Source organism: Microcaecilia unicolor, chromosome 6, assembly GCF_901765095.1.
Source record: "Microcaecilia unicolor chromosome 6, aMicUni1.1, whole genome shotgun sequence".
Taxonomy (NCBI): domain Eukaryota; kingdom Metazoa; phylum Chordata; class Amphibia; order Gymnophiona; family Siphonopidae; genus Microcaecilia; species Microcaecilia unicolor.
Genome location: NC_044036.1, coordinates 54,170,517 through 54,197,315, shown reverse-complemented (window position 1 = coordinate 54,197,315; position 26,799 = coordinate 54,170,517). Strand labels below are relative to the sequence as shown.

At 45.2% G+C, this 26,799-nt stretch overlaps 1 protein-coding gene across 6 annotated transcripts in view; it reads left to right on the top strand.

Moving 5' to 3' along the window:
- The window catches only part of ZZZ3 (zinc finger ZZ-type containing 3), a 152,338-nt gene that overhangs the window by 119,958 nt on the left and 5,581 nt on the right, over positions 1 to 26,799 (top strand). For all 6 annotated transcript variants that reach the window (XM_030205405.1, XM_030205403.1, XM_030205408.1 and 3 more), the window contains 3 exons: positions 2,482 to 2,577; positions 9,226 to 9,381; positions 24,928 to 25,062. In XM_030205405.1, the coding sequence (XP_030061265.1) occupies positions 2,482 to 2,577; positions 9,226 to 9,381; positions 24,928 to 25,062 (387 nt within the window). The remainder of the gene's footprint in view (positions 1 to 2,481; positions 2,578 to 9,225; positions 9,382 to 24,927; positions 25,063 to 26,799) is intronic.

The following is a 26,799-nucleotide window of genomic DNA, read 5'->3' as shown; positions in this document are numbered from 1 at the left end:
TAACTATTCTTTGAGTGGAAAAATATTTCCTCCCATTTCTTTTAAAAGCATTGCATGTAATTTCATTGCGTGTCCCCTGATCTTTGTACTTTTTGAAGAGCTTCCTTCACAGAAGACCCCTTACCCTTTAACAAAATCATGGCGGTTAGGCTCTAAAGTCTGGCCAAGAAAAAGCAATGATGGTGGTGGATTATCACTGAAATACACAGAAGGGCAGGAACTCTAACTCATGCGTACATACTAGTGGATGACATCACTTCCTCCCTCAGCCTTTTATTTTCCAAGCTGAAGAACCCTAACCTCATTAGCCGTATCTCATATGAGAGGAGTTCCATCCCCTTTATCATTTTGGTTGCCCCGTTTTTGAACCTTTTCTAATTCCGATACTGTCATGCCTTAAGGCAGATGTTTAACCATATTGTTGAATGATTCACAATACAGAAACCTGAAAGGTATTTAATGATGGTGACCCCTTAACTTTTCCTTTGTAAACATAGTGTATAAAATGTTTTTTCTTTTCAAATCTGAATGAACATTGAAGCTTGCAATAGTGATTTATTTGGGTCAGTACAGATTTTGTTTTGAGCTTTTTGTAGCTGTAAATAGGGTAATGAGTAACATAGTAAATATCATTAGTGATAAAAGAGAGCTTTTGATGTAGCTCATACCTTTTTCAGTGGCAACTCATGGTAAGTTGCATTCAAGTACAAGTACTGGGTTTTTATGCATATAGGAGGAGATTCTATATATGGTGCTGAAATCGATGCTGACTAAGCATATTCTATAATCAGCACCTAGATTATATAGTTGATATTTCAGCACCGATATCTGCGCGCATCCATTTACACCAACGAAAACCTGGTGGAAATCTCAGCGCGTAGATTTAGGTGCACTGGGCCATATTTTATAACTATCTGCCTAAATGTTGGAATGCCCATTAAATGCCCATTTTCCTGCCCATAACACATCCTTTTTTGCCTCTGCACATTGTTGCAGAATATGCTTAGAATACACTGTGCACCTAAATTCTAATCGGTGCCAATTCTCATTATTCCTTGTTAAGTGCTGTTATCAGTGCTCATTAGTTGAAACCAATTAAGTTACATGCAGTGTGATAGAATCCGCGCAGATTTCGACGCCTAAATCTTAAGCGCATTACATAGAATCCAGGGGATAACATGCATGTTATAGCCATTTTTCCAAACTGCACCTACCCCCTGTGTGCTGTATACATGAGCTCACTATACCAATTTATTTTTAGTAAGGGGCTAATTACAAAAATAGCACGTTTCTTTTTTAAGGCCTTTTCTTTTTATTTTTTTGTATGCTTTGTACACTAATAATGCCTGCAAAAATCTAAAATGAAAAGCCCTTAAAAACAAATGTGTTAATTTTGCTATTAATTTGCTTTAGAAAAATTGTGTATAAAAATATGGTAGGTATTTTCCTGTCCCCGGAGTGCTTTACAATCTAATAGCTTGATATTCAAAAGCACTTGCTACCTGGATAAGTGTCACTATTTATTTATTGCATTTGTATCCCACCTTTTTGCAGGCTCAATGTGGCTTACAGAGTGAGGTTATGTTAAAATCAATACATGTTTTAAATTCAGTTGATCATAGGCTAATATCTAGATAATTCCACTGAAAATTATTACAGACTACTCCAGCACTATCCAGATAGTACCAGGGTATACAGTGGATGGAGTGAGTGCGGTCCCCAGAGTTATCCATTTAGCAACAATATTCAGTCCCCTATATGGATAACTATCTGTATAAAATTAGAGCAGCAGAAAGGCTATCCTAACTTTATCTGATTTAAAAGGTAAAAGGACATGGATTTGATATACTGCCTGTCTGTGGTACAGCCAGAATGTTTGTATGTAGATACTTTCTCTTACTTTAGACTGACTGTTTTGTACCTGGGAGATGGAGGCTGAATATCAGCAGTATCTGTATAGCATGAGCACTGACCACCACCTCCCTGGGTACTCTGTTCTGGCCACTGTTCAGATATGATGCTGTGTGAACTGTCTTTTTCTTACTTTGTTCTTGAGTGACTGATTGTACTTTCCTATTATTTTATGACGTTCTCTTCTTAGCTTTAAAATTTTTGTTTATTATATTGTAAAGTATTTCAATTTTGGTTCAAAGAGAAGTAGTATAGTAAACCGGATAAAGGATAAACGAATATCTGGATATAATTCAGGTGCAGTAGTTAGCGTTTTAAAAATATTTTGACCTTCCAGGCTGCATTTTGATGTGTAAGTTTATACTCAGGGCAGTAGAGGATTAAATGACTTGGCCAAGATGACAAGGAGTGGCAGTAGGATTTGAACCTAGTTTTTCTGATTCTTAATCTACTTTTGTAACCATTAGACTACTCAAGCATTTGAAACCTCATGGAAATATTAAAAAAAAATGATATTCTTAAAATGTTTCTCATTTTTTTCTGATCTTTAACTGTACTTGTTTTCTCTAGGTTGCCAGCAGAGTGCAAAAGTATTTTATAAAACTGACTAAAGCTGGAATTCCAGTACCTGGCAGAACTCCAAATTTGTATATGTATTCCAAAAAGGTAAGACTGTAGAGCGTAATTGATAGTACTCAAGCAAAGAAAAGCTGTCGTCATCATCTCAAAAGGCACTGCTATCCACTCATGGTTTCAGTAGGACTAGAAGCTAATTTTTCTTTATAATGTATTTATTCATTATTATTTCAGTCTTAATCAGTTTAGATTAGTGAAATCAATAGGTACTAAAGTTCCCACTTAACTGCCATCCTGAGATCAATTATAAGAAACAAAGTGTTAAAAATATAAAATGTATTTTTTAAATTTGCTAATCCTATATAATAAAACACACCTCCAACATTCTGAAGCCGAGAAAGTGAAGCCTTCAAGCCTTGAAGCATTCCTGCAACGTTCCGGAACTATGTGTCGTCAATTGAGGAGATGGAGCCTTACAGAGCGCACGAATGCTTCAAGGCTTGAAGGCTTCATTTCTCACACACACAAACTCACTCTCTGTCTCTCACATACACTCTCACACACACATTCTGTCTCTCACACACTCTCTCTCTCTGACACAAACACACACACACTCTGTCTCTTTCTCTCTCTCTCTCACTCATTCTCTCTCACATACACACTCCATCTCTCACCCACACACTGTCTCTCAAACATACACACTCCGAGGAAAGGGGGGCATGGAACACGCTGGGGTGGAGAGGGAGGGGGGCATGGAACTCGGAGGGAAGGGGGGGCCAAGAACTCGGAGGAGAGGGAGGGAGGGGGGCCTGCACCTCGGACGGAAGGGGGGCCTGGAAGTCTGAGGAGAGGGAAGGGAGGGGATCATGGAACTCGGAGCCCCGCACACACACACTCTCACTCTCTGTTGCTCACATACTCTTTCTCACACACTATCTCTCTCTCTCTCTCACACACTCACTCTCACACACACATACACTCTGTCTCTCTCTCACTCATTCTCTCTCTCTCACACACACTCTCTCTCTCTCTCTCTCTCTCTCTCTCTCTCTCAAACATACACAATCCAAGGAAATCCTTGCTAGCGCCCGTTTCATTTGTGTCAGAAACGGGCCTGTTTTACTAGTGAAATATGAAACATGCTTGTCAGGATCACTCTCCATCAGAAAGATTTGATCTCTTTTTTTTTTTTTTTTTTTGTTACATTTGTACCCCGTGCTTTCCCACTCATGGCAGAATAAGTGTCCATGTGTAGAGAGTAAATGTGCATGATTTGATATATCTGGTAGCGTCATTGAAGAGTCCATGTTGATTTTAGCAGTATGGTAGTGAGCTATTAATTCAGCTAGGGTATGCTATGTTCAGGAACTGTTGAGAAGAGCACCAAAGCCTGGTGGTGCTAACATTTAAAAAGGAGATAATGCAGCTTTTAAACCAAACTGAGGAGGAAAGATGACAGTCGCCCAGTAGCGCATGATTCAGTGTGGAGTACCCTTAAAGGATACTATTAAAACAGGATCTTTAGGGAAAATATGTTTGCAGAAATTAGGAAAGCTGGCAAACTAAGCAAAATTATAATGGTGATTTCAATTATCCTAATATTGACTGGATAAATGTTACATCAGGGAGTGCTAGAGAGGCAAAAATTCTAGATATAATAAATGACTGCTTGTGGGAGCAACTGGTCTAGGAACCAGCGAGAGGGGGAGCTATTTTGGATCTAATCCTTAGTGGAATGCAAGGCATAGTACAAGAGGTAACTGTGTTGGATCCGCTGGGAAACGGTGATAATAACGTTTGTTTATTTACACTTGATGAATCCCTTTTTTAAACAAATAATTCAATTTACAAAATAAAATCAAAAGAACGCCAAAAATAGGAAAGAAATCAATCATACAAGAATACAGATAAAACATAGCTGCATAACTACTGCATGTTCTTCAAGCTCTACTGTTCCACAAATAACAAAAACTCACTGAATTTTTGAAAAAAAGTTTTAAGAGCTACTTTAAAACTCTTTAACAAGGCATCAGATCTTAATACAAGGGAAGACTGTTCCACAAAAATGGAGCCATAAAGTAGAAAGCACTTTTCCTTTTAACTTCATAGTATGCCTCCTTAGGATTGAGCAGGACTAGTCTATGATCGGTAAGTGAGTGTAGACAATGGGCTGAAGTGTAAATAATAGTAAAGGATGCCAAATAATCAGGCAAACCTGTATGAATTACCTTATGAGTCAGGGTAAGAATCTTAAATTGGTTTCTCAGATGTACAGGTAGCTAATGTAACTTCATCAAAAGAGGAGTGACATGATCAGAATGTCTAGCATGGCATAACAAATGAGCTGCTGTATTTTGAAAAGTCTGAAGAAGTTATATTGCAGTGTTTGGGAGACTGGCATAAACCACATTACAATAATCCAGTTGAGAACAAATGAAAGCATGAAACAATGTATGTGGGGATCCAAGATGGTGTCATAGCATTTTACTGCACCAGACGCCCTCAGAATTCTCTCCTCAATACTGCTGTGAACAGCTCCGGACCTCCGTGAATAATGGGGAAAAGGAGAGGGAAGGTGCGGGAGAACCCCTCGACCCCCACCGGGACCTACCTTCATCAGCAGACAACTTTGGAGCAGTTCGGGCTGACGTCTGGTCCCAGGCAAGCCTCTTCTCCTGCAGTCGGAGCCAGCGTGTCAGCGCTGACCAGCAGTGTCAATGGGGTCTCCTTGAGCCCCGTCTTACGTGCGGCTCCCCCACAACCAGGAAGGAACAGCATGAAGTCAAGTCAAGCAGCTCAATCTCCCAATGTAGTGGAGACAAACGCGCAGGGAGGGAACTTGCCCATGTGGAGAGAATCGATTAGGAGCAGCCAGCTGGATGAACAAATTGCAGCACAGACATTACCATCACAGATAGTGAGTACTTTAAACCAGTCTTTAAAGGCTCCCCTTCCTGCTTATTCTTTGGGGTTTTTAGCAAAACCAGCTGTAGTGATAATGGAGTCACTCTGGGACCTGACATTTAACTTAGTCTTCTTTACAACTATTGATAACAAAAAAACTAGTGAAATTAAGGTATTGTCTGAAGCAGTTTTTATCCAGGCTCAGGCAACTGCTCAACAATTCTCAGAAGTGAAACTTCTAGATGAAAAAATTAAAAAATTGGAATCTTTTGGCCAAGTCTCAATTAGGAACAGAAATTTTACATTTCGTAGATTGGAATTCTTAGAGAATCAATCTCGGAGACTAAATTTGAGGCTGACCAATTTTCCCGATAGAAATGGTTAAAAAAATGTTTGGTGGAAATTTTAGGAATGTCTGGGGACTCATTACCTCCGATAACTCGGGTACAGTATTTGCAGAGTAATGTAAAATCTTCATCTGGAATTTCTCAACCCCAAATAGGAGATATGAACCTCACATGTTTCTTGGAATCTTCACTGAAGGTTATTACTCAGAGGACAACTGTGGTGGCTTCCTTTGCTTTGGAGATGGATCGAGGTGCTGTGTTGAAACTTTCTTTTCGTCATTTAGACTCTCTCTTCCTGGGATCTAAAATAAGAATTTACCCTGATTTGGCTAGAAAAACACAGAAAAGACGTAAAGCCTTTTTGGCTCTACGCCCAAGGACTTTCGCAATAGGTGCAAATTTTGTGCTTAAATTTCCTTGCATATGTTGAGTATTATTTCAGTCTAAACAATTTCAATTCTTTGATCCCAAGCAGTTAGAAGAATTTTTGCTGTCTAAAAAAGAGTTAAATGTTATAGTCTAGTCACAGATAGTACACTGTATGATTGCTTGGAGTAAACTAGCTGGGTAGCAATAATTATAAATTGATTTCCTTAATGGGTTTATTTAAGCTCTTGGATCTAATTTACCTAATTATATTGGTCGAAAGTGGAGAAAAGATTTCTGTTACTGATAATATTGAATATTTCTTTATGTTAAGATTTTCCGATTTCTTGTATTATCTCTCTCAGAGTTGTGTAATATATAAGTTGAGTAAAAATGAATATAGAGAAGAAGAAAAAAAAAAGAAACAATGTATGTAATGCTTTAAAATCCAAAATGCCCTTTACTGGTTTTATTCTTTGAAGGGCGTAAAAACCCCGCTTTAGTACTGCTGAAAGCTGATTGGAGAATGTCAATTTGGAGTCTGTCAAGACCCCAATATATTTGAAGCAATCAACGGGGAGTTTATGTTCACCTAATATCTGTATGAAAGATGTGTCTCAGATTTGGTCTGTAAGTCAACAAAGAGTAGTGGGATTTTTTTCGGATTTAGCAACAACTGATCTCTCAATGTCAAAGAGAAGTATATACAATTCAGGATTGTGAGTTGAATTTCTGGCAAGGCATATTGTTTTATTTCTAGGATGTAGCAGTTTTGCATTGGGAAGAGAACAAGCAGGGATGGCAATGAACTTGTAATGTGTTCATCATGAATGGTATTGCATGCTGCTTTGCTATCACTCAGTTGAAACATATGCAGATACCTGATTGGTGAGAGACTGTATGGCTTTCCTAAAAGAGAACATATCTTAATGGAAATACCATAGATACTCACATAAAGGTTACAAAATTTGACTTTTTTTGAAAAGTAAAAGTCAGGGAAGCAGCCTACACGTGAGCCAAACCAGAGGTCCAGCATTTACCCTTCCCTTTCCTACCCACCCACCTTGGGTCCAGCATTTCCCTGTTCTTTTCCCCACTGGCTGCTGTCATTCTCCCCTTTCCCGTGTCCTCCAGATATGCTCTGCCCTAGCATAGGGCCTTCCTGTAGAGACTAGTACTCAAGCACTGCTGCATCCTGCCCTCCCCTTGACGGGAAATGCATCACTAGAGCTACCAAAGAATATCTCAACAAATGAAAAATGGGTCCACATTTGGGGGAGGCGGAATAAAAAAAAAAGAAACAGCATAAACACTGAGTTAAAATCAAAATATTGATAAGGCAGGCAAAAATAATTTGAAAAGAAGCTTCATGCAGAGGCAAAACCTAATGAGACCTTTTCAGATACATATGAAGCAAGAAATTGTTTAGATGATTAAGGGGTAAAAGGGACACTCAGGGAGGACAAGGCCATTGTAAAGAGTCTAAGTTATATCTTTGCTTTAGACTTTACTGAGAAACATGTAAAGGAGATACCTATGCCAGAAGTAGTATTTAGTGATGGCAATTCAAAGGAACTAAAAACAAATCTCAGAGAGCCTGATAGATATAATAAGGCAAATTGACAAACTAAAGAATAGCATATCAGTGGTTTCTCTTTGGTGTTTTTGGGATATAGACCATAGAAATCTGCCCGGCACTATCTTTACGTTTCAACTACTGGAATTGACGTCAAAGCCCACTGCAGCCTATCCGAATCTGTCTCGTTATTTGTTGGACACAGACCATAAAAATCTGCCCAGCACTGTCCTCCTGTTCCAGCTGCTGAGGTTGCTGTCAAAACCCTTTCCAGCCCATCCTAAATCAAATTGCCATATACAGGACACAGACTGTGCAAGTCTGCCCGGCACCCGCCTTAGTTCTTCACAACTGGAGTCGCCATCTGCGCACCACTCAATACATTTCCACACATGCAGCCTTTTTTAAAAAAAATAAATTTTATACCATCTATTTTCTAATTAGAGGTCCTCTGTGTTCATCCCATGTCATTTTGAATTTCGTCACTATTTTTGATGCATTCCAAGCATCAACCACCCTCTCTGTGAAAAAGAATTTTCTGACGTTACTCCTAAGTCTTACCACTCTGCAACCTCAAATCATGTCCTGTAGTTTTACCATTCCCCTTCTTTGGAAAAGTTTTGTTTCTATATTAATACCTTTCAAGTATTTAAATGTCTGTATCAATTTCCTCTGTCCCTTCTTTCCTGTAGGGTATACATATTCATGTCTTCAAGTCTCTTCTCGTACAGCTCTTGGCCCTTATCATTTTTGTCACCTTTCTCTGGACCTCTTCAAGTCTTTTTACGTCCTGACAAGATATTATGTGGGAAAGCGCCGGGGTACAAATGTAATAAATAAAATAAAATAAATACAGCCTCCAAAACTGAACATATTGCTCCAAGTGGAGCCTTACCAATTAGTTGTACAGGGCATCAACAGCATCCTTTCTTTCCCAACTTTCGGATATCTGTAACCAGATCTTTATCTTGTTCCTCCAATTTTGTCGGAGGTCTGTAGACAACACCCATGTGGACAGAGGTTCCATCATCTCTTTTCAAGGTAATCCATATGGTTTCTTCCTTTCCCCAGTTCCCTGGCGTTTCAGTCGCTGTGATATCATTTCAAACGTACAGAGCTACTCCCCCACCTTTACGACCATCTCTATCCTTCCTAAATATATTGTAGCCTGGTATGTTTGCATCCCATTCATGGGAATCATTGAACCATGTCTCCGTGATAGCCAGAATGTCTGTCTGCCTCTAACAGCAGGACTTTGCAGATCATGGAGTTCTCGTAAACAATTTTTATTGGATTTATGTTACCACAGTGCTTCCAATTAACCTGAGATGTGTAGGGGAAAAAGAATAGCCCTTAAGGGATCTGTAGAGAGCCAGTAGTGATACTAATGTCAAAATATATTTCATTGAATACTAGACAGGAAAGGTAATAGTGAATACGTATTCACTATTACCCTTTAAAAACAGAAATTTCCATCACAAATTGATATATTTGAAAATGAGTGTGCAGCATATTTTAACATGGAACTTGTTTTCCCAACTCTAGTCTTCAAGCAGACGACAACACCCACTTAATAAACACCTTTTCAAGCCCTCCACTTTCATGACGTCCCATGAGCCTCCTGTTTACATGGATGAGGAAGATGACCGGCCTACGTTTTACAACAGGGATATGGATGCTGCTGCTGAGGGAGAGACATCTGTAAGTCCACTTAATCAGTGCTTCTTCCCTAGTACAAAGCCTTGTGTTAAAAAGTGCTGTATTTGCCTTTTTTTTTTTTTTTTAATATTTGTGATTTGCTGCAGTCCGTAGAGATTGCTCATCTTTATTTTATCACAGCAATCAGACAGTGCATCAAGAATATATTCATTGTTACCATCTGTTATTCTTATTGCTGACTTCTAAAACAATCTATCTTTTCTTCCAGACGGTAAGTATGCTGGTGACACTTTATAGACCAACCAATTTATTGTAATTTGAGCTTATGAGGACAAGTCTACTTCTTCAGATGCACAGTCCCACCTGATGAATATAGTTATTTGGGAAATAAATGATTTCTTCCACTAAGTACTTATTCTGTGTTCAAGGGAGCCTTCAAATGGTAGTTACTGAAGGTTTTATTTCCTCTTAAAGAAGAGGTGATGGTGCTTCCTTAAGAAGCTAACAGAAGAGGTATTGTTAGCTGCTGTAATTCAGTTTTACAGTACAAGCAGTACAGTAAATGTAAACTGTTTTTCTTCTCCTTCCCCCTGTTTTTTTTTCTTCATTAAAATGGATTTCTAATATGAAGGTTGACAAGACCTTAAATATTTCTATGGGCTCTTGCATTTTCCCCATTTACAATCCTCCTTGTGTTAAGTACTTCTAAGAATTTTGAATTAGGCGCTATTCATCATCACAGGTTCATTTGTTATTAGGTAAATGTGTGTGGAAGAATTGCAGATATAGCAGTCATTAGATTCTAGAGCAGGGGTGTCAAAATGCAGTCCTGGAGAGCCACAAGACAATCAGGTTTTCAGGATATCCCACTAAGTATGCATGAAATATTCGCATGTGCCACCTCCAATATATACCAGTGTATCTCATTAGGACTATCATGAAAACCTGACTACATAGTAACATAGTAACATAGTAGATGACGGCAGAAAAAGACCTGCATGGTCCATCCAGTCTGCCCAACAAGATAAACTCATGTGTATACCTTACCTTGATTTGTACTTGCCTTTTTCAGGGCACAGACCGTACAAGTCTGCCCAGCAGTATTTCCCGCCTCCCAACCACCAGTCCCGCCTCCCATCACCTGCTCTGGCACGGACCGTATAAGTCTGCCCTCCACTATCCTCGCCTCCCAACCACCAACCTCTCTTCCCCCACCTGCTCCGCCACCCAATTTCGGCTAAGCTTCTGAGGATCCATTCCTGCTGCACAGGATTCCTTTATGCACATCCCACGCATGTTTGAATTCCGTTACCGTTTTCATCTCCACCACCTCCCGCGGGAGGGCATTCCAAGCATCCACCACCCTCTCCGTGAAAAAATACTTCCTGACATCTTTTTTGAGTCTGCCCCCCTTCAATCTCATTTCATGTCCTCTCGTTCTACCGCCTGCCCATCTCCGGAAAAGATTTTTTTGCGGATTAATACCTTTCAAGTATTTGAACGTCTGTATCATATCACCCCTGTTCCTCCTTTCCTCCAGGGTATACATGTTCAGGTCAGCAAGTCTCTGCTCATACGTCTTGGAACGCAAATCCCATACCATTCTCGTAGCTTTTCTTTGCACCGCTTCCATTTTTTAAAAATCCTTCGCAAGGTGTGGCCTCCAAAACTGAACACAATACTCCAGGTAGGGCCTCACCAACGACTTGTACAGGGGCATCAACACTTCCTTTCTTCTGCTGATCACACCTCTCTCTATACAGCCTAGCAACCTTCTCGCTACGGCCACCGCCTTGTCACACTGTTTCGTCACCTTCAGATCCTCGGATACTATCACCCCAAGATCCCTCTCCCCCTCAGTACCTATCAGACTCTCACCGCCTAACACATACGTCTCTCGTGGGTTTCTACTCCCTAAATGCATCACTTTGCATTTCTTCGCATTGAATTTTAATTGCCAAACCTTAGACCATTCTTCTAGCTTCCTCAGATCCCTTTTCATGCTTTCCACTCCCTCCCGGGTGTCCACTCTGTTGCAAATCTTGCCCTCCAGGACTGCAGTTGGACATTCTTGTTCTACAGCAGTGGTTTTCAATCCAGTCTCTTGGACTGCGTGTCCAGTTGAGTTTTCAGGATATCCTCATTGATTATGCTAAGTTAGCAAAGGCAGTAGTATAATGAGCACAAATAAACTAAACTATGCATGAAAAATGTATTCGCATGCCCTTCCTCGTTGCATGAATATATGTTGTGCATGTTCATTATGGATATCCTCAAAACCTGACTGGCAGTACCTGAGAACTGGGTTGAAAACCACTGTTCTAGAGCATAAATAGTATAGGGAAGTGATTTTTTTTTAATAGCACATATTATTTTATAGTGCATCTTACTAAAAGGGGGCCCCTAAGGCACCAATGATCAATTTCCCTGCGCTGTTCCAAATAGCGCTGTAAAATTAGCACTGGAACAGCATGGGGAAATAAAGCCCCGATGATCAGAGCTAATAGCATGCAAATTTGGTTGTGCTATTAGCTCTGATCATTGGGGTACTTCTGCGGGAAGATTGTGCCTGGACATGTGCCCAGGAAAGTTTTTATCTTTAATGATGTTAAAATGCTTACCTTGTCGTTACAATGATGATGGAAGCATTTCTCTGGGGTCACTGGAAGTTGCTTAGTTGTGCAACTTGTTTAATAGTTTCCTGCCTTTTGTTTTCTGCACAAATAAATGCCCAAGGGGGATAGTAAAAGTGGTTTGTACTAGTAGTGGAAGAAATATTAGTAATTAAAAGATATATTTTGGTCACTTTGAAAATCAGACTAGCATGTGAGTTTACAGAGAGTGATTAGTGTTCTGTATACCGATCTTCTGCAGTAATCATTGTGAAAATGTATACTGGTAACAGCGTCTACCAAACTGCAGGAACTTGTATTCCTTTTGTTTACTGGCTCAACTACAGGGTCATTATATATGTTAGAGTACTGTTGACTATAGTAGATATCTTTCATCCGAACCACATGTGACACTGAAGTACTTGGGATCTGTTTGCTACTGACATACAGAGCTGGAGTTTAGACAATTTTTTAAAAACTCTAGCTCTGTATGTCAGGTTCTCCGAGGACAAGCAGGCTGCTTGTTCTCACGACTGGGTGACGTCCGCGGCAGCCCCCACCAACCGGAAAAAAGCTTCGCGGGACGGTCGGCACGCAGGGCACGCCCACCGCGCATGCGCGGCCGTCTTCCCGCCCGTGCGCGACCGCTCCCGCCAGTTCCTTTTTTTCCGCGTCTGGAGAGAGTCGTGCTTCGAACCGCTCTCTCTTTTTCAGCCGCCGGATTTTCGATCGCGTTTACGCGATCGCGCTATTTCTTAGTTTTTCGGTCTAGTTACCGCCCGGCTTCTTTTTTCAAAAAAAAAAAAAAAAAAAGAAACCCTGCGCGTGTGGAGCACGCGCTCCCTTTTTCCCTCGCTTCCAGCGGGGACGCCGCGTTGCGGCCTAGTGGCCGCTCGGTCGTTTTCTTTTCGTGGTGTGATTTCAGCCACCATTGACGACTTTGACTTCGCCGACGCGATTTTTCCGTCGATGTCCTCGAAGGTCCCGAGTGGATTTAAAAAGTGTGGTCGCTGCGGCCGGCCGATCTCGCAGACCGACACCCACGCTTGGTGCCTCCAGTGCCTCGGGCCGGAGCACAATATCAAGTCGTGTTCTCTGTGTCTAGGTCTCCGGAAACGGACTCAGGTTGCGAGGCAAGTTCTGCGGGACCGTCTTTTTGGAACTTGCGCCGGCCCCTCGACGTCGACCTCGAAGGCATCGGTATCGACGCCCGGCCCTTCGGTACCGGTATCGATGCCCGAGACATCGGCACCGATGGCAGCGACCCCAGGAGAACAGGTCCCGTCGGCCCGCCGGTCCTCCGGTGAGAGTGGGGGTGAGAGGCCGCGTGGGCAGTCGGCCCCGGTCACTCCCTCAGCTTATGGGCCACGGGACCGAACCCTGTCTGACCTGGTACCTCGAGACCGAGGGGGATCGACCTCCTCCTCCTCCATGCCCTCCGGCGCCGGTGACGGGCATCGCAAGAAAGATAAGAAGCGTCGTCACCGGTCGCCCTCGGCGCATCCGGATATCGGAGAGGAGGCGACGCCGAAGCGTCATCGTCGGGAGGAGAGGTCTCCGTCGGTTGTGGAGGTACCGACGCATCGGGGTTCCGGCACCTTGGTGCCGTCTCCTGGCTCCCAGCAGCTTCTGGCGCCGACACCCCTACCGACCCCACCGCCTTTCCCGGCAGCGGGCCTGGACGAGTGCCTCAGAGCCATCCTTCCGGGGATCCTGGAAGGGCTGATGCGCCAGGCTGTGCCGGCGCCGGGGGTGCTTGCGCCCTCGGCGCCGATGACTGTGGCGCCGGCGAGCTCTAGCCCGGCGCCGGGGCCGTCGACACCGCCGCCGCTTGCGGCGCCGGTCTCGACCGCCACGCAAGTGGAGTCCCCGTCGACGTCGATGGAGGGAGCTCCGTCCCCGCCGGCGCGGGAGTCCACCGCTCGACGACACCGAGACCCTGGTGCCTCGACGTCGAGCCGGGCCCGGTTCAGGACTCAGCTACATGAGCTTATGTCCGACACCGAGGATGAGGACTCGTGGGGGGAAGAGGAGGACCCTAGATATTTCTCCTCAGAGGAGTCTACGGGCCTTCCCTCGGACCCCACGCCTTCACCGGAGAGGAAGCTCTCACCTCCTGAGAGTCTCTCCTTTGCCTCCTTTGTGCGGGATATGTCTATCAGCATTCCCTTTCCCGTGGTCTCTGTGGAAGAGCCGAGGGCCGAGATGCTCGAGGTCCTCGACTATCCATCACCACCTAGAGAGTCCTCCACGGTACCGCTGCACAATGTCCTCAAGGAGACACTGCTTCGGAACTGGGTGCGACCTTTAACTAACCCCACTATTCCCAAGAAAGCAGAGTCCCAGTACAGGATCCACTCTGACCCAGAGTTAATGCGGCCCCAATTGCCCCATGACTCGGCGGTCGTGGATTCTGCTCTCAAGAGGGCACGGAGTTCGAGGGATACCGCCTCGGCGCCCCCGGGGCGGGAGTCTCGCACTCTGGACTCATTTGGGAGGAAGGCCTACCAATCCTCCATGCTCGTGACCCGCATCCAATCATACCTGCTCTATATGAGCATTCACATGCGGACCTATGTGCAACAACTGGCGGACCTGGTCGAGAAGCTCCCGCCGGAGCAGTCCAGGCCTTATCAGGAGGTGGTCAGGCAGCTGAAGGCGTGCAGAAAGTTCCTGTCCAGGGGTATCTATGACACCTGTGACGTGGCATCTCGTGCTGCGGCCCAAGGTATAGTGATGCGCAGGCTCTCATGGCTGCGTGCCTCTGACCTGGACAACCGCACCCAGCAGAGACTGGCCGACGTCCCTTGCCGGGGGGATAACATTTTGGTGAGAAGGTCGAGCAGATGGTGGACCAACTGCATCAGCGGGAAACCGCTCTCGACAAGCTCTCCCACCGGGCGCCTTCAGCATCCACCTCCACAGGTGGACGTTTTTCCCGGGCCCGGCAGGCTGCACCCTATTCTTTTGCGAAGCGTAGGTACAACCAGCCGGCCCGAAGGCCTCGTCAGGCACAGGGACAGCCCCAGCGCGCTCGTTCTCGTCAACAGCGTGCGCCTAAGCAGCCCCCGGTGCCTCCACAGCAGAAGCCGGGGACGGGCTTTTGACTGGATCCACGGGAACATAGCCGCCCTACAAGTGTCCGTACCGGACGATCTGCCTCTCATAACCTCCGACCAGTGGGTTCTCCAAATAGTGCGGTGCGGATACGCCCTGAATTTGGCCTCCCTGCCTCCAAATTGTCCCCCGGGAGCTCAGTCTTTCAGCTCCCATCACAAGCAGGTACTTGCAGAGGAACTCTCCGCCCTTCTCAGCGCCAATGCGGTCGAGCCCGTACCACCCGGGCAGGAAGGGCAGGGATTCTATTCCAGGTACTTCCTTGTGGAAAAGAAAACAGGGGGGATGCGTCCCATCCTAGACCTGAGAGGCCTGAACAAATTCCTGGTCAAAGAAAAGTTCAGGATGCTTTCCTTGGGCACCCTTCTGCCAATGATTCAGAAAAACGATTGGCTATGTTCCCTGGATTTAAAGGACGCATATACTCACATACCGATACTGCCAGCTCACAGACAGTATCTCAGATTCCGCCTGGGCGCACGGCACTTTCAGTATTGTGTGCTGCCCTTTGGGCTCGCCTCTGCCCTACGAGTGTTTACCAAGTGCCTCGTGGTGGTAGCGGCCTACCTACGCAAGCTGGGAGTGCACGTGTTCCCATATCTCGACGATTGGCTGGTCAAGAACACCTCGGAGGCAGGAGCCCTCCGGTCCATGCAGTGCACTATTCAACTTCTGGAGCTGCTGGGGTTTGTGATAAATTACCCAAAGTCCCATCTCCAGCCATCCCAGTCTCTGGAATTCATAGGAGCGCTGCTGAATACCCAGACGGCTCAGGCCTACCTTCCCGAAGCGCGGGCCACCAATCTCCTGGCCCTGGCTTCGCAGACCAGAGCGTCTCAGCAGGTCACAGCTCGGCAGATGTTGAGACTTCTGGGTCATAAGGCCTCCACAGTTCATGTGACTCCCATGGCTCGTCTTCACATGAGATCTGCTCAATGGACCCTAGCTTCCCAGTGGTTCCAAGCCACCGGGAATCTAGAAGATGGTCATCCGACTCTCCACCAGTTGCCGCACTTCACTGCTCTGGTGGACCATCCGGACCAATTTGACCCTGGGACGTCCATTCCAAATTCCGCAGCCCTCGAAAGTGCTGACGACGGATGCATCTCGCCTGGGGTGGGGAGCTCATGTCGATGGGCTTCACACCCAGGGTCTGTGGTCCCTCCAGGAAAAGGATCTACAGATCAACCTCCTGGAGCTCCGAGCGATCTGGAACGCACTGAAGGCTTTCAGAGATCGGCTGTCCTACCAAATTATCCAAATTCGGACAGACAATCAGGTTGCAATGTATTACGTCAACAAGCAGGGGGGCACCGGATCTCGCCCCCTGTGCCAGGAAGCCGTCGGGATGTGGCGTTGGGCGTGCCGGTTCGGCATGCTTCTCCAAGCCACGTACCTGGCAGGCGTAAACAACAGTCTGGCCGACAGACTGAGCAGAGTCATGCAACCGCACGAGTGGTCGCTCCATTCCAGAGTGGTACGCAAGATCTTCCGAGAGTGGGGCACCCCCTCGGTGGATCTTTTCGCCTCTCAGACCAACCACAAGCTGCCTCTGTTCTGTTCCAGACTTCAGACACACGGCAGGCTAGCGTCAGATGCCTTTCTCCTTCATTGGGGGACCGGCCTCCTGTATGCTTTGGTGGGGAAGACCTTACTGAAGCTCAAGCAGGACCGCGGCACCATGATTCTGATAGCGCCCTTTTGGCCCCGTCAGATCTGGTTCCCTCTTCTTCTGGAGTTGTCCTCAGAAGAACCGTGGAGATTGGAGTGTTTTCCGACTCTCATTTCGCAGAACGACGGAGCGTTGCTGCACCCCAACCTTCAATCCCTGGCTCTCACGGCCTGGATGTTGAGGGCGTAGACTTCGCTGCGTTGGGTCTGTCTGAGGGTGTCTCCCGGGTCTTGCTTGCCTCTAGGAAGGATTCCACTAAAAAGAGTTACTTTTTCAAGTGGAGGAGGTTTGTCGTTTGGTGTGAGAGCAAGGCCCTAGAACCTCGTTCTTGCCCTGCACAGAACCTGCTTGAATACCTTCTGCACTTATCAGAGTCTGGCCTCAAGACCAACTCAGTAAGGAATCACCTTAGTGCTATTAGTGCTTACCATTATCGTGTGGAAGGTAAAGCCATCTCTGGAGAGCCTTTAGTCGTTCGATTCATGAGAGGCTTGCTTTTGTCAAAGCCCCCTATCAAGCCTCCTACAGTGTCATGGGATCTCAACGTCGTCCTCACCCAGCTGATGAAACCTCCTTTTGAGCCACTGAATTCCTGCCATCTGAAGTACTTGACCTGGAAGGTCATTTTCTTGGTGGCAGTTACTTCAGCTCGTAGGGTCAGTGAGCTTCAAGCCCTGGTAGCTCATGCTCCGTATACCAAATTTCATCACAACAGAGTAGTGCTCCGCACCCACCCAAAGTTCCTGCCGAAGGTGGTGTCGGAGTTCCATCTTAACCAGTCAATTGTCTTGCCAACATTCTTCCCCAGGCCGCATACCCGCCCTGCTGAACGTCAGTTGCACACATTGGACTGCAAGAGAGCATTGGCCTTCTACTTGGAGCGGACACAGCCCCACAGACAGTCCGCCCAATTGTTTGTTTCTTTCGACCCTAACAGGCTAGGGGTCGCTGTCGGGAAACACACCATCTCCAATTGGCTAGCAGATTGCATTTCCTTCACTTACGCCCAGGCTGGGCTGGCTCTTGAGGGTCATGTCACGGCTCATAGTGTCAGAGCCATGGCAGCGTCAGTGGCCCACTTGAAGTCAGCCACTATTGAAGAGATTTGCAAGGCTGCGACGTGGTCATCTGTCCACACATTCACATCACATTACTGCCTCCAGCAGGATACCCGACGCGACAGTCGGTTCGGGCAGTCGGTGCTGCAGAATCTGTTTGGGGTGTAAATCCAACTCCACCCTCCAGGACCCGAATTTATTCTGGTCAGGCTGCACTCTGTTAGTTGTTCTTCGTAGGTCAATTTCTGTTATGCCCTCGCCGTTGCGAGGTTCAATTGACCTGGGTTCTTGTTTTGAGTGAGCCTGAGAGCTAGGGATACCCCAGTCGTGAGAACAAGCAGCCTGCTTGTCCTCGGAGAAAGTGAATGATACATACCTGTAGCAGGTGTTCTCCGAGGACAGCAGGCTGATTGTTCTCACCTACCCTCCCTTCTCCCCTTTGGAGTTGTGTGTTTCATCTTTTGCTAGTCATTCAACTGGCGGGAGCGGTCGCGCACGGGCGGGAAGACGGCCGCGCATGCGCGGTGGGCGTGCCCTGCGTGCCGACCGTCCCGCGAAGCTTTTTTCCGGTTGGTGGGGGCTGCCGCGGACGTCACCCAGTCGTGAGAACAATCAGCCTGCTGTCCTCGGAGAACACCTGCTACAGGTATGTATCATTCACTTTCTCAACTCTGTCATCTAGCTACACCCAGCCAGTCATATTTTCAGAATATCCATAGTGCATATGAGAAGTTTGCATGCACTACTTCCATTGTATGCAGATTTATCTCATTCATATTCATCTTGGGTATCCTGAAAACCACTGGTTTACAGGAATAAGTATACATTCTCATTATTCATAGGATTCTTCACTTATGAAACAATAGTATGGCAGAGTATATATATATATATAAAACAGAAGATAAAAAAAAGAAACGCCGAGGGCCTCCAGAGCTAGGATAGCAATTATTTATTCAAGGACCCAACACGGGACGTGTTCTGGCATTCCTGCATGCATCAGGGGTCTGTTGAAAATATAGTACTGCTGAAAGAAGGCTATCCAAAATTGAAACCACAATGTCAGCTAAACAGCAAAGCTTCCACAGGGCTGTGAAAACGTGTTTCACAGGCATCACTTTAAAGACGCACCAAAATATTGTCAGGATATTTTGAATTAATGTTTCAATGCATCGCCTAGTTGCTGAAGTCATAATGGCAAAAACAATCCTTATAAAAACACAGAGCCATATTCTGAGCCGGTATGGTCACCAGTTTTTTAAACGCAGGAGTTTAATCTGTGTATTTAGCACGGCTCTCCAAATTGCCAGTGAGAACCTCTATACACGTGGGTGTTGTCTACAGACCTCCGAAACAATTGGAGGAATTAGATAAAGACCTGATCGCAGATATTCAAAAGTTGGGAAACAAGAGAGAGGTGCTGTTGCTGGGAGATTTCAATCTGCCGGATGTAGATTGGAAGGTTCCGTCTGTGGAATCGGAAAGAAGTAGAGAGATCGTGGATGCTTTACAAAGCGGAACCCACGAGGGAGGGAGCGACACTGGATCTGGTGCTCACAAATGGGGATAGCGTGTCAAATATCCGAGTGGGTGCCCACCTGGCCAGCAGTGACCATCTAATGGTTTGGTTTGATATTACAGCTAAAGTGGAGAGCGGCCACTCAAAACTCAAAGTTTTGGATTTCAAGCGTGCTGACTTTAGTAAAATGGGGGAATACCTGAGGAAGAAGATGATGGGCTGGGAGGAAATACGAGAAGTGGAAGGACAGTGGTCCAGGCTGAAAGAAGCTATAAATAGGGCCACAAACCTTTATGTAAGGAAAGTAAATAAAAGCAAGAGAAAAAGGAAACCGATATGATTCTCCAAGCAAGTGGCTGAGAAAATAAAGGCTAAAGAGTTGGCGTTCCAGAAATACACAAAAACTCAAGAAAAGGAACACAAGGAGGAATACAGGATGAAACTGAAAGAAGCCAAGAGAGAGATACGTCTGGCGAAAGCGGAAGAACAAATGGCTAGAAATGTAAGGAGGGGTGACAAAAATTTCTTTAGGTATATAAGTGAAAGGAGAATGACTACAAAGGGAATTGTGAGACTAAAAGATACTGCGAACCGCTAGGTGGATAATGATGAAGAAAAAGCAAATTTGCTAAATAGATACTTTTGTTCTGTTTTCACAGAAGAAAATCCTGGAGAAGGACCGCGATGGACTGCAAAAAGTACAAATGAGCTTGAAGTGGATAGAGCACCGTTCACGGAAGAGAGTGTGTATGAACAGCTTGAAAAGCTAAAGGTGGACAAAGCCATGGGACCGGATGGGATCCACCCCAGGATATTGAGGGAGCTCAGAGAGGTTCTGGCGGGTCCTCTTAAAGATTTGTTTAATATATCCTTGCAGACGGGAGAGGTTCCGAGGGATTGGAGAATGGCGGAGGTGGTCCCTCTTCACAAGAGTGGTGATAGGGAAGAAGCTGGAAACTACAGGCCGGTAAGCCTCACTTCGGTTATTGGAAAAGTAATGGAAGCGATGCTGAAGGAAAGGATAGTGAATTTCCTGGAAGCCAATAAGTTGCAAGATCCGAGACAACATGGTTTTACCAAAGGGAAATCGTGCCAAACGAATCTCATTGAGTTCTTTGATTGGGTGACAGGAGAATTAAATCAGGGACGAGCTATGGACGTAATCTACTTAGATTTCAGCAAAGCTTTTGACACGGTTCCCCACAGGAGGCTCTTAAATAAACTGGATGGGCTGAAGATAGGACCCAAAGTGGTGAACTGGATTAGGAACTGGTTGACGGACAGAAGCCAGAGGGTGGTGGTGAATGGAATTCGCTCGGAGGAGGGAAAGGTGAGTAGTGGTGTGCCTCAAGGATCGGTGCTGGGACCGATTCTGTTCAATATATTTGTGAGTGACATTGCCGAAGGGTTAGAAGATAAAGTTTGCCTATTTGCGGATGATACTAAGATCTGTAACAGAGTGGACACCCGGGAGGGAGTGGAAAGCATGAAAAAGGATCTGAGGAAGCTAGAAGAATAGTCTAAGGTTTGGCAATTAAAATTCAATGCGAAGAAATGCAAAGTGATGCACTTAGGAAATAGAAATCCTCGGGAGACGTATGTGTTAGGCGGGGAGAGTCTGATAGGTACGGACGGGGAGAGGGATCTTGGGGTGATTGTATCTGAGGATCTGAAGGCGACGAAACAGTGTGACAAGGCGGTGGCCGTAGCTAGAAGGTTGTTAGGCTGTATAGAGAGAGGTGTGACCAGCAGAAGAAAGGAGGTGTTGATGCCCCTGTATAAGTCATCGGTGAGGCCCCACCTAGAGTATTGTGTTCAGTTTTGGAGGCCGTACCTTGCAAAGGATGTAAAAAGAATTGAAGCGGTGCAAAGAAAAGCTACGAGAATGGTAAGGGATTTGCGTTACAAGACGTATGAGGAGACACTTGATGACCTGAACATGCATACTCTGGAAGAAAGGAGAAACAGGGGTGATATGATACAGACGTTCAAATATTTGAAAAGTATTAATCCGCAAACGAACCTTTTCCGGAGGTGTGAAGGCGGTAGAACGAGAGGACATGAAATGAGATTGAAGGGGGGCAGACTCAAGAAAAATGTCAGGAAGTATTTTTTCACGGAGAGAGTGGTGGATGCTTGGAATGCCCTCCTGCAGGAGGTGGTGGAAACGACAACAGTAACAGAATTCAAACATGCGTGGGATAAGCATAAAGGAATCCTGTTCAGAAGGAATGGATCCTAAGGAGCTTAGCCGAGATTGGGTGGCAGAGCGGGAGGCGGGGATAGTGCTGGGCAGACTTATACGGTCTGTGCCAGAGCCGGTGGTGGGAGGCGGGGCTGGAAGTTGGAAGGCGGGGATAGTGCTGGGCAGACTTACACGGTCTGTGCCCTGAAAAGGACAGGTACAAATCAAGGTAAGGTATACACAAAAAGTAGCACATATGAGTTTATCTTGTTGGGCAGACTGGATGGACCATGCAGGTCTTTTTCTGCTGTCATTTACTATGTTACTATGTATACATTTTGGCTGCTGATGTGTTGGCAATATCCATTTAACAGCAGATCACACTAAACTAGCTCACATCTATTGATTGAAACAACCTGATACTATCTGTGTGGAGTGCAATTTTATAATAGATTGCTTACTTATGAAGCTCAAGTAAGCCTCCCATTTCAAGCCTGTTTTAGAGAGACATGTAAATGTCCGTTTCTTTATAAAATTACCCCATCAAACCTGCACTTCTAAAAAGAATCTGCCTGCATTTATGCCAGCTTGAAAACATGTGTATAGTGTACACATTTTATAAGCATCAAACACAAATTGCAACTTTGCCCAAACTCTGCCCCAGAGCACACCTACATCTAATTCAACGCAAAAATACGTGTAATGGTGTAAATACCTATCACCATAACTTTTAAAAATACACAAATAAGCCAGTTATAATTTGCTAGCTGCAAATGAATGCAAAATTGGCTTTACATATTGGCCCAAGATTCCATCTGTTGGAAATAATTATGTAAAAGTGATTGAAACTTACCAGAGTTGGCATGCAGGAAGAAAATGTGACGGTCTCAGATAAGTCTGAAAACCAGAAATATTGCATCAGTATTCTCAGAGAACTGAGCTTCATGTACAAATAAATAAATAAAATAAATAAAAAAGAAAAAAAATCCCTGTTGCTTTCTGTGGAAAACTGTTAGAAGCTATAGATTGGTAATCATCACTCAATGACAAAAACTGGCCCCGACAATACAGGTAGGTAGAGAAAGAGACAAATAATTGAAGCAACTGGCACAAGATAGTGTGAAAATTCACTTTCAAAGCTGCCACCCCCAGCCCCCCATGCAAGCACCTCGCCTACTCTTCCAAGATCTCCCCCTACACAAACACATACACCCCTGCATCTCTATGTCCTTACCTCCTACAAACCCCCCTCCCCATACACACACAGTTGCGTACATGCACTTTTGCACATTTTTATACCTTTACAGCAAGACATATGGTACCTGAAGCGGACACACTGAAACCACACGGAGACCAGGAAATTATAGTTTTTTTATTCACATATTCACAGTCAGCCCAAGATATCCAGTCCCATGTGCACACTTGCCTCAGATGTCATATCCCCACATACATACAGAGACATACCCCCCTCAAATAAATCTCACAACACTCTTAACATGGAGCCCCCTTACATATTTCCTACCCACAGAAACATATTCCACGTTTATGCACCCATTTCCCTAAACAATAGCCACATGCACATCCTATATAATAATTCTCACCTCCAACGTTCTGAGCCTGCCTAGGACCATGAATTCCGCCGGAGGTGGTATGCTTCATGGAGTAGATCAAACTGACGTCAGCAGCAAACAGCGACCCAGGTAGGGGGAGGAGTAGCAGCCAGGGGGAGGAGTAGGGAAACACGCAGAGCGTATTTCCCTACTCCTCCTCCTGCCTAGGAATCGCTCCAGACTAGCTGCTAACCTCCCGAACCACACGCGCACACTAACCGCCCTCGAAATACCACCGCCGCCCTCCCTGTCCTCTCCAAGTCTGGATTCGGACTGTCGGAGAGGACGAAGAGGGAAGGCGGCGAGACGGCAAGCGACCAGCTGCGGCGACTGTCCAATGTGTAGGAGGCGGGTGAGGGCTCAGGGCGGGGGTCGGGGTCCACTGGCGACTCGGAAGAGGGGGGAGGGAAAGACCAGCGGGTCCGACTCCAGCGCATCCGTCATCCCCGTTCACTCACAACAAAGCAAGCAAACCTATGAGATGCTGCAGGACGTTTAATAGACAGGAGTGGAAGAGGGCACAGAAAATCTAAGGTAAGCAAGGAAGCCCATTGGTTAATCTCTGTTTCCACTCCCCTACGCAGCCATCATTGGCATACACTCAAAAACAAGCAAACCTAGGAGCTCCTGCTGCACATTGTCGTTTTTACATTGTTGATAGACAGTGCCTTAAAACGTCAAGGACAAAAGGAGGGGGGAGACAGACAGACCCTGCAACTGGGAGGGAGGGGTGGAGGGAGGGGAAGGAGGGAGGACCCTGCAACTGGGAAAAAGGGAGGGACGGAGGGGGGACCCTGCAACTGGGGAGGAGGGAGGGAGGGGGGACCCCCCAGCAACTGGGAGGCAGGGGGAGAGACAGACGGGGGGGGGGGGGGGAGGGAATACCCTGGAACTGGGAGGGAGGGAGGGGGGACCCTGGCACATACTCATTCTTACACACACACTCGCACCCAGTCTCACTCTCTGTCACACACACACTCGCACCCAGTCTCACTCTCTGTCTGTCACACACACATTCGCACATTCACTCTCATACAGTCACTCTCACACACACTCACTCAAACATACACACTCCGAGGAAAACCTTGCTAGCGCCCGTTTCCTTTAAAACAGAAACGGGCCTTTTTTACTAGTTTAACATAACGCACACACACTCACCCTCACCCTAATCCAGATGCTTCCTCACACTGCATCTGGTACCAAAATATACAGTCATAGTCCCATAAATACACCACATCTTCCCATATGCTCACAATACCTACACAAACCTTTCCCACCTACAAAACCTATATCCATTCAAAAACAACCTCCACATCCACCTCCCAGATACACACCACTCAAGACAGAGCCCTGTTTCCCCTCCTGTATTTGTACACATACACACACCACTTCCCATTCACACATATGAATATCCTTACACACATACCTACACCCTTCACCTATACACACCACATACACCTACACTCTCCATTCACCTCCCCCCCCCACAAAAAAAAAAAAATAGTACCTCACCACAACCCCCTATTGCTCACTTTCTTCAAATAAGTTGTAAAATATTCCTGAAGCCATGGCTCTGCTTTCCCACCTTGTCTTGTCGACTGTGTGTTCAGTTTTATCAGATAAAATTCTAGCAGGGCTAGAATGTGTTGTGATGTCATAGTGTTGCAAAATCTGCCTTGCTATTGAGTCATATTGTGTAGTATTCTGACAATTAGCAAAACAAAATGTTTGATCTTCCCTAGGAAATCACTAGGTAGAGAGAAGATAAGTGATAATTATGAAAGTGTGAGCTGTTACTTTATTTTTGTGCATGCACAGGATGAAGAAAGTATTCCACCGGCATATCGAGAGTTAGCTGAATACAAAGAGCTGCTCAAGCTAAAGAAATTAAAGAAGCAGAAGCTTCAGCAGATCCATATGGAAAGCGGCTTTGTGCAGCATGTTGGTTTCAAAGTGAGTCATACTTATTCTGTTTTTCTTCAGGGTGGTAGAAATTTGGTTTCTTTAGTAAAGGCTAAAGCATTTCTCTCTCCTGGATAAGTTGCACTTTTTAAAAAGGTATTGCCATGTTTCAGTTTGCAGTAGTAGTTGCTACCACACAAGTTTTTGTTCCATTTCTTTCAGTTATTTCTCAATATAGTTCATCAACAAAAATATCTTTTATTAATGCCACAGATTTGGAGCCCTGTGAATTTCCTTAATCTCAGCTAACTTCAGTGCAATATATACTGTAAGTTGCAAGGCTGGAGCTGAAATTGTATTTATAAAGTTCCAATTCCCTATCTATTTGGTTTACTAATTTGCATAGTTATTCTGTAAATGACAGAATGCATGGAATGACAGCACATCATGTGAAATTATGGATGTGGTCAGATTCTTGCAGTATCTCAGGCAACCAGGAGCTTTGAAATGTTTACACCTTGCACACACCGATGTGACATCACCATGAGCGATGGTGGCTTGAGCCTTTATCTCCTAACTTAATGTGACTCTTATCTAAATTAGATTCCACTTATCATTCTACCTGTAAAAGCCCCAATAGGAAAGTAAGATATTTTTTTTACATAATATATGACTAGTTGTTATCTGGTGTAATGTGCATGCAAACACTAAAGAATTCACTTTTTATTTGACCCCTCATGCATCTTCTTGAATAGACTATCTGTTTTTGGATATGACTCTGATTCCTGCTGTATGCCAAGCAGAGATTGAAAGTACAGTATTTTCAGATAATGCCCCTATCTGGGTATCATGTAGAGAGAACTGTCAAGACAAGAAACCCCATTTTTGGAGTTTGAATGAAAGCTTGTTGAGTGAGGATTGGGTGGTGGTGAAGTTGGAGCAGGCAATTCCTGAGTTCCTCACCCGTAATAGTACACCTGATATATCATTGGGCATAGTTTGGGATAGTTTTAAGGTCTTTCTAAGAGGGAGACTTATTATGTGGATGAGTAAATTTAAAAGAGAAAGGGAACAGCAGGACATGGTTCTATGGCAGGATATTCAGGACACTCAGCGCCAAAGTGCCCAGAAAGCCATGTCTGTATTGCTTCAGAAGGTACACCACCTCGTCAATCATGACGATCGCTCTGGGCTGAGAAAGTTGTGCATGATATAAGTAGTCAGGCAAGTTTACTTTGAGGAGGGTAATCGAGCCAGTAAACTATTGGTACATCAATTGAAAACACAGCGATTTGCAGTCACATGTCATGTCCCTTAAAAAGGATGATGATAAAGAATACAGTGAGCTAGCTCGATTGAGGGAGTGTTTTCTTGAATTCTGTCAGGCCTCTCAGTATATCTACTGGTGGCTCGTCTGCCTGGTTTTACACAATCACAAAGAGAAGCCTTAGATGCTGATATCCAGGTTGAGAAGATTGCGCAGAGCTATAAAACATCTTAAGCCTGGTAAATCTCCTGGATTAGATGGCCTGACCTCTAGATTTTATAGAATTTTTGCTGAGCTTTTGACCCCTCTTTTGGACAAGGTTTTTAATGGGGTACTGGCTAGAAACCCTTTACCATCTCCAGAGGCAGGAATCACTGCATTACCTAAGCCCATCAAAGTGGACACCCCAGTAAAGATGTGAGGCTTTCCCTCCTGAACTTGGATGTTAAACTGTTAGCTAGTATTTTGGCTAAGCAATTAAGTGAGTATATCATGGGCCTTATTGGAGAAGACCAATGTGG